General features: G+C 36.2%; 1 protein-coding gene across 3 annotated transcripts in view; it reads left to right on the plus strand.

The window, feature by feature from the left end:
* The window catches only part of acsl3a (acyl-CoA synthetase long chain family member 3a), an 85,756-nt gene that overhangs the window by 48,422 nt on the left and 24,404 nt on the right, over nt 1–12,930 (plus strand). For all 3 annotated transcript variants that reach the window (XR_012390550.1, XM_005159236.6, NM_001045128.1), the window contains 2 exons: nt 8,756–8,865; nt 11,526–11,664. Coding sequence is in view for 2 of the 3 variants with exons in the window: in XM_005159236.6 (XP_005159293.1) it covers nt 8,756–8,865; nt 11,526–11,664 (249 nt within the window). In the remaining variant the exon portion in view is untranslated. The remainder of the gene's footprint in view (nt 1–8,755; nt 8,866–11,525; nt 11,665–12,930) is intronic.

Below are 12,930 nucleotides of genomic sequence, written 5' to 3' on the forward strand. Positions count from 1 at the left end.
GTTACTGATTTATCAGGGGTCGCCACAGCGGAATGAACCACTAACTACTCTGACATGTTTTATACAGCGGGCCCATTTGCTACGCCACTGCTTAATCCCTACCCCTAAACCTCACTCACTCACTCACTCACTCACTCACTGTCCTTCAGCATAGTTACTGATTTATCAGGGGTCGCCACAGCAGAATAAACCTCTAACTACTCTGGAATGTTTCACACAGCGGGCCCATCCGCTACGCCACTGCCTAATCCCTACCCCTAAACCTAACTCACACACTCACTCACTATCCTTCAGCATAGTTACTTATTCATCAGGGGTCGCCACGGCGGAATGAACCGCTAACTACTCTGGCATGTTTCATACAGCGGGCCCATTTGCTACGCCACTGCATAATCCCTACCCCTAAACCTCACTCACTCACTCACTCACTCACTATCCTTCAGCATAGTTACTGATTTATCAGGGGTCGCCACAGTGGAATGAACTGCTAACTACTCTGACATATGTTTCCTACAGCAGGCCCATCCGCTACGCCACTGCATAATCCCTACCCCTAAACCTCACTCACTCACTCACTCACTCACTCACTCACTCACTCACTCACTGTCCTTCAGCATAGTTACTGATTTATCAGGGGTCGCCACAGTGGAATGAACCGCTAACTACTCTGGCTTGTTTCATACAGCGGGCCCATCCGCTACGCCACTGCTTAATCCCTACCCCTAAACCTCACTCACTCACTCACTCACTCACTCACTCACTCACTCACTCACTGTCCTTCAGCATAGTTACTGATTTATCAGGGGTCGCCACAGCAGAATGAACCTCTAACTACTCTGGCATGTTTTATACAGCGGGCCCATCCGCTACGCCACTGCATAATCCCTACCCCTAAACCTCACTCACTCACTCACTCACTCACTCACTCACTCACTCACTGTCCTTCAGCATAGTTACTGATTTATCAGGGGTCGCCACAGTGGAATGAACCGCTAACTACTCTGGCTTGTTTCATACAGCGGGCCCATCCGCTACGCCACTGCTTAATCCCTACCCCTAAACCTCACTCACTCACTCACTCACTCACTCACTCACTCACTCACTGTCCTTCAGCATAGTTACTGATTTATCAGGGGTCGCCACAGCAGAATGAACCTCTAACTACTCTGGCATGTTTTATACAGCGGGCCCATCCGCTACGCCACTGCCTAATCCCTACCCCTAAACCTCACTCACTCACTCATTCACTCACTCACTATCCTTCAGCATAGTTACTGATTTATCAGGGGTCGCCACAGCAGAATGAACCTGTAACTACTCTGGCATATGTTTCATACAGTGGGCCCATCATTTTCACTCACACTAATACACTACTGCTAATGTAGTTGATCAGTACCACTATAGCGCATGGGTTTGGACTGTGGAGGAAACCTACGCCGACACGGGGAGAACATGCAAACTCCACACAGAAATGCCAACTGGCCCAGATGACACTCGAACCAGCGACCTTCTTGCTGTTAGACAATTTCTTGTCGGCATAAACCTAGCCATAACTGTAAATTATTCTCAATATCAGAGAGCATGATTAGTCGTACAACAATGATGTAGAAGCATGTAACCCTCAATGTAAATCAACCTTAACATAAAATGTGAACTTATTCATCAATCTGATTGACTAATAGAAATGTTGTTCCAGGTTCAACAGGTCAAGGGTGTCAAACTCAGTTCCTGGAGGGCCACAGCCCTGCACAGTTTAGTTCCCAGCCTGCTTCAACAAACCTTTAGGTTTCAAACCATAGACATTATAATAGAAAGCTAAACGCCTCATGGTCCGCTTCAGTCCGTTGTTCCGATAAGTCAACGAGGTTAATCCGGTTATGACTGCGCTATAAACAGAGGCAACTGAACAGAGGAGCTGCTGTTTTGCCTGATATAAAATATAAGAACAGTGTATTTTCTTAACTGATTATAATTTTATGGTGTCAAAAAAAAACAACTTCCTGGCAGGTCTGTTGGAGCTAAATTCAGCAGGATTATGGCCCTCCATAACCACGTCTGGACACCCCTGGTTTAAAGTGATCTACTGTCTGGGTTGGTGTTGTATATCCAATTTAAACTAGCTTGTAATAAGCTGCCAGTACATTTCCTGTTATTTTACAGACGTATTTCTCTAGATATTATTTCTTATACACTTTATCATTCAAATACTAAAAATGTCAATAAAAGTCACTTTGTTAAACTGTAGAGTTGAATTTTCAACATCAAAAAAGTGGACAGAGCAGAGATCAACATCCCATAATTAATTTTGATATGAGTTTAGTTTTTTGTAATGCATATAGTGTATAAACGGCTCTAAATAGCTGTCCCACAGTAAAAACTCTTCATGGAAAAACGGTATAGTTGTTGTACCAAACAATGAATTAGTTATAATAAAGTTCTACTTTTCAAGTTCATAAAAGTGATATCAAGGCTTGTTAATGGGGCATCTAGCTATCTATTATAATGTCTGTTTCAAACAAGCCTGGAGGACTCAATTAGTTTGATCAGGGGTGTTTCATTGTAGTAAAGCTGAACTGTGACCTGTAGCCTTCCAGGAAGAGTTTCACACATGTGAAATGTTGATCCAAGAACATGTTCCACTAGGTGAAATCACAATATCTGTGTATTCAGCACTCTCATTATGCAAAAAGCACAAGTTTAATAGAAACAGTGAATGCAAAGCAAGGCAACTAAAACTTCTGTCAATGAGAGACTGACTGTCTTCATACAGAGCTCAGTCTGAGGCCTACCCTCTGACCAGGCTGATCAGGCTCTTTCATCCTCCTCATCCTCCTTCTTTTCCTTCCCTCTTTTTAGGTTGTCGCCATTGTTCATATCTAAATTTGTAACACCTGTGTCTATTCTGGCTCATATTTTGCACATGCAGCTGTGAAAAAAATAATACAGAACTGGCACACATTCATACAGCTATCGTATCTTTCCAAGTGTTTTATTTGTTTTTAACTGTCACTCTTTTTGTTTGGTGTTTTGTAACAAGAGCATCACAGTGCAAATCTGTTATAGTGGACACACATCTGTTTAGACTTTTGTGTAAAGAGTGTCTAAAACTGCCTGAACTTAAGTTATTACAGAAAGACCATGGCTTTATTCCATTAAGAATTTGGCTGAAAAATAACAAATGCATGTAGTATTAATACATTATTATTATCAGTGTTGGGTAAACGATTTAAAAAAAGTAATGAATTACTACAACATTAAAGTTGTATTTACAGCTCTTCCAGAATACTTATCAATATTTCTTGAAACTAGTAACTGAACACACAAACAAATATCCACAAATACACTACAGCAATGGACTTGTAGTTTTGTAGAATTGGTGTTAATAAGGTAAGAGTGAAGAGTTTCAGTGAGTCTGTGTCAGTTTTCACGTTTAGTGTCTGAGCATTTAAAAAAGGCTGTAAATTGCTTTTCTACCATATCTAAAATGTAATTAAATTACTCAAGAAGAAATGTAATCACTTCACTCAATACTATCAGAATCTCTATAAATCTCAGTGCATAGGAAATATAAATCAAACACTTTTTATTCTTTAAATATAATTTAAACCTGGCCTTTTAGCTTTCCTAACTTAAACAAATACTTTATCATCAACATGTTATTTAGATAACAAACAGAACTCTGGAAAAAGTTAAACATATAAAAAGTTTCCAAGTGATTTAACTATATATTATACACAGAACTGGCAAATGTCTTAATTCATTGTTTACATTTGAATGAAATAAACAGGCTTGAAGTATTTCTTATTTTATTTTATTTTTTTTTACATTTTTTAAGTTTTAGAAAAAATATATATTCACTTTGTGATTTCGTTACAGGTAGTTAACTGATTATTTTGGACTATACTCCCATCACTGATTATATTTATCTTTATCTAAAATGTAATTAAATTACTCAATAAGAAATGTATTCACTCATAATATATGTAAATCTCAGTGCAAAGAAAATATAAATAATACACTTTTCATTCTTTAGAAAAATGATTTAAACCTGGCATTTTAGCTTTCTTAACTTAAACAAATACTTATTAACATGTTATTTAGATAAACAGAACTCTGGAAAAAAGTTAAACATGTATACAAAAAGTTTCCAAGTGATGATACCATTTATTATACACGGATATACATCAAATTATATATTATATTCCGCCTAATTTCCTCCCGGTCGCACTCGGAGCTCCTCTCCTCCTTTCGTTCCCGGGCAGCTGAGCTCTTTGTAGCCGGAGGGAGCGTAGCTGCGGGCGGGGGAGGTGCGCGGTGCGGTCGCTGACAGTGTAGGACAGACAGACAGTTCAAAGAACACACAAACCAGGAAAACGTTTGATTCTGTTGCGTGTCGCTCTCGCGGGCCGTTTCGCGCTATTATGCCACAGTATTTCTCGGATCTGCTACTGTACCGCCTAAGTTACATACTGTAACTTACTTCCGTGTTATCCATTCCCTCGGGGATACAACGCGATCTGCGCAGAAACAGTACGATTCAAACCTAGAATAAAGTACCGTGCTTAAGGACACCAAATATAAGGCTTTTTTGACGCAGTTTGGTCATTTTCATTTAAATACTAATTAAAGTGCAATTTTATTTATGCTTGCTGCCGCCATCTTTATTTTTACGCACTTCGCCTCTGATTCGTCAGATCAATAGGGGGCGTGACATCCTCCTTGTATCTTTCTGATTGGCCAGATCCCAAAAGTGTGTATCATTGCGTCATTGCAGTTCTCCTAGAGGGCGCTGTGTTATACACACTTTTGGGGTGGGGGGATACACACTTAGATACACAAATCATGTAAAAGTGCATTTTGAGGACAAGTGAGATTTTAAGCCAGGACACCATTTTGAAGCATGCTGAATACTGCTATATGGTCAGACAAATGAGGACCAAGAAAAAGTCCTCATTTGTCAAGGTGGTCCTCATTTTACTGGTGTGTACTCTGGCGAAAGTCCTCATTTTGGACATAAGCAAGTACACGCACACACACACACACACACACACACACACACATATATATACTCTGGATTTAAATCAATACAAAGTTTACATACAGTTATGTGGCAACAGTGTAAATTTAGTTAGCTTCTAATAAAAAAAAATGTAAAAAAAATTAAATATATATATATATATATATATATATATATATATATATATATAGGGTCAAACATGTTCACAAACATTATAACAAGACTCAGCAGTTATGAAGAACACCCACACACACACACACACACAGTCTTCTCTGTCTCAGCACCCAGTGTGTGTAAGAGAGAGTGGCTATGTGTTTACATTTTATGTGTTGCAACATGTTTTTTTTTTACATTTATGACAGATAATTATGTGTGTGCGTGTGCCTTTACACATCCACAGTGAAGCGTATTAGCATGTGTGTGTGCGTGTGTTGATGTTTCTTTGGTGATTGCCTCTGTGTTTGTGTCTCACGACTGAAGTGTCACGCCCTCAGTCAATGACGCAGACTGATGATGTCACACAACTTGACCCCGTGTGTGTGTGTTTTTGTGAGAGTTTCTGCATCTGTATGAGTTATTCATTTTAAGCTTGCTGATTGGTTGTTTCATGCATGTTTGTCATATGCAAAATACTGTATAGAATATTTATACGCAAAGGTGTATGCATGTGTGCCTGGTTTACAGTGTGTGGGTTTGTGTTTGTGTGTTCTTGCTTGTGCTTGTTTGCCCTCATCCTGAACTTTTCACAGCCATGCTGCTGCTACTGATAACTGACACGATTACACAACTGGAGAAACACAGCGGGGAAAAAAACTTTAAAAAAAATGTGTGTGTGTAAAATTATTTGATAAAAATAAATACTGATCTAATAAATGCTGCTCTTTTAAATGTTCTTAAATTAATCAAAAATATTAGAAATTAGGGCTTTACAGTATACTACAATTGCAATGACAATAATTTTCGGATATATGCAAAATACGGCCTGAAGGTGAACCCAGAGCTGAAAATAAATACTAATGAAGGGTATCGAGACGAGAGGGGAAAATGACAACAGCTAATCAAAGTCAGACTATCTGTTGAGGTTTTCATTCAGTGTTTTAAAGATTAAATGCTTGCACCTTGACAGAGTTTTTAGTCTGAATTAGATCTGAAAAATATCTTTTATCTGTGTATTTTAATATTATTGCATAAATGAATTATTTAAAAACATAGCTAATAAAAATAGCATTTTCCTAGGGAAATGTTATAGAGTAAGAAATATCACAACTATTTTTTTCAGCATCGTGCAGCTCTATTTAAAACCATATTAAATATTTTCTTAAACCAAATGATTTCTATAATGATATAATGATTTATGAAGGATCATGTATCAAATTTAATTTATGTTTATTTGTATAGCGCTTTTCACAATGTAGATTGTGTCAAAGCAGCTTAACATAGTGCTCGAGCCTCGAACATTATCAGGAAGGCTATTCCAGAGTTTAGGAGCCATAAATGAGAAGGCTCGACCTCCTTTAATTTAGAAATCTTAAAGAGGGTTCGAGACAGAAGGTTGGTTAGATAAACAGGAGCTAGATTATTTAAAGCTTTATAGGTAGAAGCAATATTTTATACTAGCTGCATTTCAGCTGCATTTTGTACTAGCTGAAGTTTTTTAATAGAGGATCCTGGGCAGCCAGTGAACACAACGTTACAGTAATCCAGTCTAGAGGTCATAAAAGCATGAACTAGTTTTTCTGCATCTGAGATGCATAGCATACTTTACAACTTAGCAATATTTCTCAGATGAGGGAAGACTAGAGTGAAATTAAGTGAGCAAATAAGGATTGTGTTTTTATTAACACATTCAGTATGACAGTCGGCAAAGCAAATCCAGTTTTTCCACAATTAGCACAGCACAGCATTCTGTTTTCTTTGCAGCATCTGTTAAGTTTGGTTTCTATGTAGACCTGCATTCATCTCTTTTACCTACTGCACTTTAAATAAGTGGGCGGAGCTAAAAAGGCCATCATGTTGAAGTAGGTGTTGATTTTGGAGTTTAGCCACAATATTCACAACTGTTTGGTAGACTGCTCTCAATATATGAGAAAAAAAATTGATATCTGTCAAAAAAAATGTTATACCTTTTATACTGTATTTTAAAAGATCAGGGGAGTTTTGATTGCTTAGTTCACTATATTTAAGTGTCACTTTAATGTATATTACTGTAGACATTGAATTGAGAAACTCTCCATCAGCGTGAGCAGATGTAAACACTCAGGGGTCACTGCCACAGGGTTCATTTCGTGGAAGTGACTGTATAAACGCAAGTCAGTGAGTCACAATGACTGTTAAAACAATGCCTGTGACAGGAAAGCAAAAAGGGTTTGCAAATCTTGGAAAAAGCATTTGTTCCCACTTCATTGCTTTGCTTGGAAATGCAACATTGATGTTTTTACAATGTATTTTTGGACTCACAAATTCAGCATCTTGTCTGAACGTATTATGAACAGTTATGAAAATAATTGTAATTTTTTTTTTGTAAGAGCCAAAATTTGATTTAATATTTTATTAAACATGTTTATTACATAGTTTATTAAACATGCTCAAATTCATTTACAGTTTACACATGTTGATATGTTGTGTACATTTGTTGATTTCACCCCTACTCCTTCGTTTGTAATGGTTTGCTCCTCCTTTATTGGACTGTTTTAAGTTATATTACAAAATGAGAAATTGAAAGACGGAGCAGCACCGATTTTGACCAGAGTTTTTTTTTTTATGATGCTTGACAATTCAGTAAAAATCTTTAATTGGAGTCTATTTATTGCCCAACTGATTTTTTTTATTTTTGATAATACATAATTCTGCATACAGGGTGTCCGCGGGTTTTTAAAAAGTATTAAAAGTTGATAAATCATTTATGAGAAAATTAAGGCCCCTAAAGGTTATTAAAAAGTCCTAATCACGTTTTTATGAGGTCTTAAATTTTGTTCAAGTGTTGTCCAAAAGTGTTTGACTTCAAAAAAATATAGATATATTTATTTTTCTTCCAATTTTAATATCGGCTTATCGATCCACGCAATTGGTTTGGGCCGGCCAAACTCCTCAATCAGGGAGATGTCATGTAATTTGCGATAAATGTGGAAAGGTGATGTGACGCTCTCCACATGTAGTGAAACCGTTGAGCGTAACAGACGGCAAAATGGAAATAAATGTACCTTTATAGACTCCTGGTTGGAGAAAGACGAGTTTAAACTGTGGCTGAAGCCCATCGCTGAAAACAACCGCATAATTTATTCTTTCAAGCTTTGTTTCTTCCAAACTTATCCGAGTTCTGTTGCATGGTTTTGCTCCATTGATTTATTTAACAACGACTGTTTATTAAGTTAAAGGTTTGATACTAATTAGAACTTGAAGTGGTGATGAGGTCTTAAAATATTCGGAGAAGGTCTTTAAAAGGTCTTAAGGTATTGAAATTACCTTTAGGATTCCTACATATACCCTGTCATACAAATTCTGATTCTTATATCATAATATTTGAACACTTGTAAAAGATTTAACATGCTCTTTTGTAAAAAGTAAACGCTTATGTAAAAGTAAACTTCATTTATTTTGTCCTAAATACAGTATTGTGTAAAAGTATTACAATTGTAAAATGACCATCTTCTATCTGATTATATTTTAAAATGTGGTTTATTTCTGATGCAAACCCGAAGTTTGTGCAATTATTGTGTTTGTTACGTTTGTGTTTTCCAGTGGTAACACTTTACTCTACTCTGGGTGGTCCTGCTATTGCTCATGGGCTCAATGAAGCCGAAGTTTCTCACATCATCACCAGCAAGGATCTTCTGGAAACCAAACTCAAGGTGATCAAACACTGGCGAACAACTAATAGATTATACAAAGAGTTTTCTGTAAAAAAAAAATCGGACGGGTCTTAATCAGATTAAACAAGATGTATTATTAGAAAGTTGTTAGAATGTCTTAGCAGGTTTCTAGCATGTTTAACTAGTCATGACAGTTGCTAAAATGTTTAACATGCTTAATGTTAATATATTATGTTTAATCCTATTAATTTACTATGATTTACCAGATTTATAGCATGTTTTAGTATGTTGCTAGCATGTTTTAACACAGTTAACATGTTGTTTAACATGTTGTTTAGCTTTAAAAGCTATTAGCATTTAAACATGTTTTGAGCATTTTAGCAAGTTGCTAGCATCTTTTAGATGTTACATGGTCCCTGCGGTTCTAGAATGGTTTGAATACTATAGCATAGCAACATTAAATTTTTAACATTTTACTAACAAATTGCTAGCATCTTTTAGCCGGTTTTTAGCATGACTTAACAAATGGCTTGCATGTTTATGAGCTGTTAAAATCAAGAATTTAACACGCTATTAGCAAGTTTTTGCACATTGCTAGCATATTTTTACATGTTGCGTGTTACATATTGTTACAGTTTTATGAAGCTTATAATGCTGCATGTTTATTGCATTTGTAAGCTATTAGTATTTAAACATGTTTTGGCATGTTTGTAGCATTTGAACAAGTTGCTAGTGTCTTTTAGCCAGTTTTACTATTTTGTTTTACAGATTGCTTGCTTGTTTATAAGTTGCTGAAATATTAGCATGTTTTAGCACATTGCTAGCATATTTTTATGTTCCCTGCAGTTTTAGAATGGTTTCAGTATGTAAGCATATCAACACGTCATTTTACGTCTTTAAGTTGCTAGCATCTTTTAGCCAGTTTTTAGCATGATTTAACAAATTGCTTGCATGTTTATAAATTGCTCAAATCTTTTAACATGCCGTTAACATGTTTTATCACATTGCTAGCATATTTTTACATAATGTATGTTATATATTGTTACAGTTTTATAATGTTTTTAATACATTAGGATTTCAACATGTCGTTTTTGTGTCTTAAACGTTTTACAAATGTTGCTAGCATGTTGTTACAAAGTTTTTACCTTGTGTTGATGACATAACTTACTCATGATTCATCCAAATCTCCTTCTGGTTAATGCATTTTGTGTTAAAATGCATCACAGTATGCTATTATATGGATGGATTGTCTGTCTTTTGACCCATAGAGCATTGGGCATTTTTAAAGCACAATTAACATGTTTTAACATGGTGCTTGCATGTTTTTTTTTTGCATTTGGAAGCTATTAGTATTTATACATGTTTTGGCATGTTTGTAGCATTTTAGAAAGTTGCTAGCATCCTTCAGCAAGTTTAGTTTTTTAACAAAAGCTAGCAGGTTTATAAGTTGATAAAATATTTTAACACACTATTAGCAAGTTTTAGCAGATTGCTAGCATGTTTTTACATTTTGCAGTTTACAGTTTTATAATGCTTTTAACATGTTATTTTTATGTCTTTAAACAACATGTTAGCAACTTAGTAAAATGTTAATGTTTATGCTATTAGCATTTAAACATGTTTTGGCATGTTTGTAGCATTTTAGCAAGTTGCTAGCATTTTCCAGCTATTTTTAACATGTTTTTTTAAATGCTAGCATGTTTCTAATATGTTAAAATATTTGACACACTTTTAGCATGTTTTAGCACACTGCTAGCATGTTTTTACATGTTGCCTACAGTTTTATAAAGCTTTTAACTTGTTTTTATGTCTTTAACATTTTACTTACAAGTTGTTCGAATGTTGTCATAATGATTACACTACTGGCATTTAAACATGTTTTGGCATGCTTGTAGTATTTTTTGTAAGTTTCAACAAGTTTTAGCATGTTTTTTAAAAAATGGTAGCATGTTTCTAATATGCTAAAATATTTTAACACACTATTAGCATGTTTTAGCACATTGCTAGCATGTTTTTACGTTGCCTACAGTTTTATAATGCTTTTAGCATGTTGTTTTTATGTCTTTAACATTTTACTAAGAAGTTGCTAGCATGTTGTTACAATGGTTATGCTATTAGCATTTAAACATGTTTTAGCATGTTTGTAGCATTTTAGGAAGTTGCTAGCATCTTTCAGCAAGTTTTAGTATGTTTTAACAAATTGCTTGCATGTTTGTAAGTTGCTATCATATTTTTACAGACTATTAGCATGTTTTAGCACATGGCTAGCATGTTTCTACACGTTGACTAGTTTTAAAGTGCTTTTAACATGTTGTTTTTATGTCTTCAGCATTTTACTAAGAAGTTGCTCGCATGTTGTTACAATGGTTATGCTATTAGCATTAAAACATGTTTGACATGTTTGTAGAATTTTAGCAAGTTGCTAGCATCTTTTGGCCAGTTTTTACCATGTTTTAACAATTTGCCTGCATGTTTATAAGTTGCTATCATATTTTTACACAATAATAGCATGTTTTAGTACATTGTTAGCATGTTTTACATGTTGCCTACAGTTTTATAATGCTTTTAATATGACATTTTAACAGTTGCTAGCATGTTGTTGCAAAGTTTATAACATGTTTTGGTGACATAGCCTACTTATGATTCTCCTTCTGGTTATGGCTTTAATATGAACGGGTTGTCTGTCTTTTGACCCACAGAGCATTTTCATCGAGGTGCCCAGATTGTGCCACGTCATCGTGGTTGACGATAAGCTCAGCACCAGCTCTGAATACCCACGAGGCATCAGCATCCACAGCATGGCGTCGGTGAAAGAACTTGGGGCTCGTCCTGAGAATGGTAATAGTGTGTGTTTGAGGTCACATCGGGTCATGTGAATGAGAGATCCTCCATCTGTGTCAGATTAAGGCCGAGGTCGAGGGCGTCCCCGACTCCTCCATGCTAATCCTCTGTGAAGCCCTCAACAGCTGGTAGGAGTGTGTGTGTATGTGTGTGTGTATGTGTGTTTTCTCACACTGCCACAGTCTTCACATGACATCCAGCTGATCTTCCTCCTTGGGCTCGACTTGACATTCACTCTGTTCTGTGTCAGAGCGCTAATGCTAAATCACGCTGTCCCTCGCAACGCACTAATGTACACACTCCAATTCCCATGTTCCACATTTATGGTTCTAGAGGCTTGGTTTTCAAAGCTGAAACGTCCTGTTCTGCTGCTGACATCCCACCCCCACTTCCTGTTCTTATCTGACTCCATTCATTCACATGTGAGCTTACTGGGATCTTGCTTGCAGAGGCTTTATCAGTGTGCATCAGAGAACTGTAGATAAAAGTTTACAGTATAAAGTATTCTCGTCACCTCCAGTTTCACATAAATAGCATCGTCTTTATTTACTGATGTTACAAACCAATATTGTTGTTGGTATCTCTAACACTTTTTAATTTCATTAGCTTTATTATTATATGTATAATTATGTGTGTATGTATACAAGTATAAATATTAGATGTACAACTTACACTAGAACTGACTTTTTTAACTGAATTAGGAAATTACCCATGGCAACTTTAATGTAATACAGTTTGCTATATTTAATTTTGTCCCACAGCTCTCAATCAATCTTGGATTTTGGCCCTTCATAAGAAAAGGTTTGGGCACCCCTGGTCTATACTGATTGATGATTGGCTCTTGTACTAGATGGCAGGACTTCATTCCCCATATTGACGATTTATACTTTTTTCCTATTCCCATTTTCCCAGTATTTCGTTTCTCTATTAATTGCGTCACATTACGAAAAAAAAAACAAATTGTTGCAGCTTTCACTTCGTGCAGACTTTTTAATAAGATTGTTAATTATAGGAATAATACATGAAAAGTTTTATAATAAATAAGGCCCAATCCTAATTTTACACCTTAGCCCTTACCCCTACCTCTTGTTTTGCGTGTTCACGTGGAGGGAAAGGGGTAGGGGTGTCCCCAATTCTCTTTAGTTTCAAAGTGTAGGGCTTAGAGGAAGGGCTAGATAGCTCTTGATACAGAGATTTTTCAGGACCACACTCGAAACCAAGGGGTAAGAAAATATCCCAGAATACACCAGCTACAACAGCAGC

This window comes from Danio rerio, chromosome 15 (genome assembly GCF_049306965.1).
Source record: "Danio rerio strain Tuebingen ecotype United States chromosome 15, GRCz12tu, whole genome shotgun sequence".
NCBI classification, from domain to species: Eukaryota; Metazoa; Chordata; class Actinopteri; order Cypriniformes; family Danionidae; genus Danio; species Danio rerio.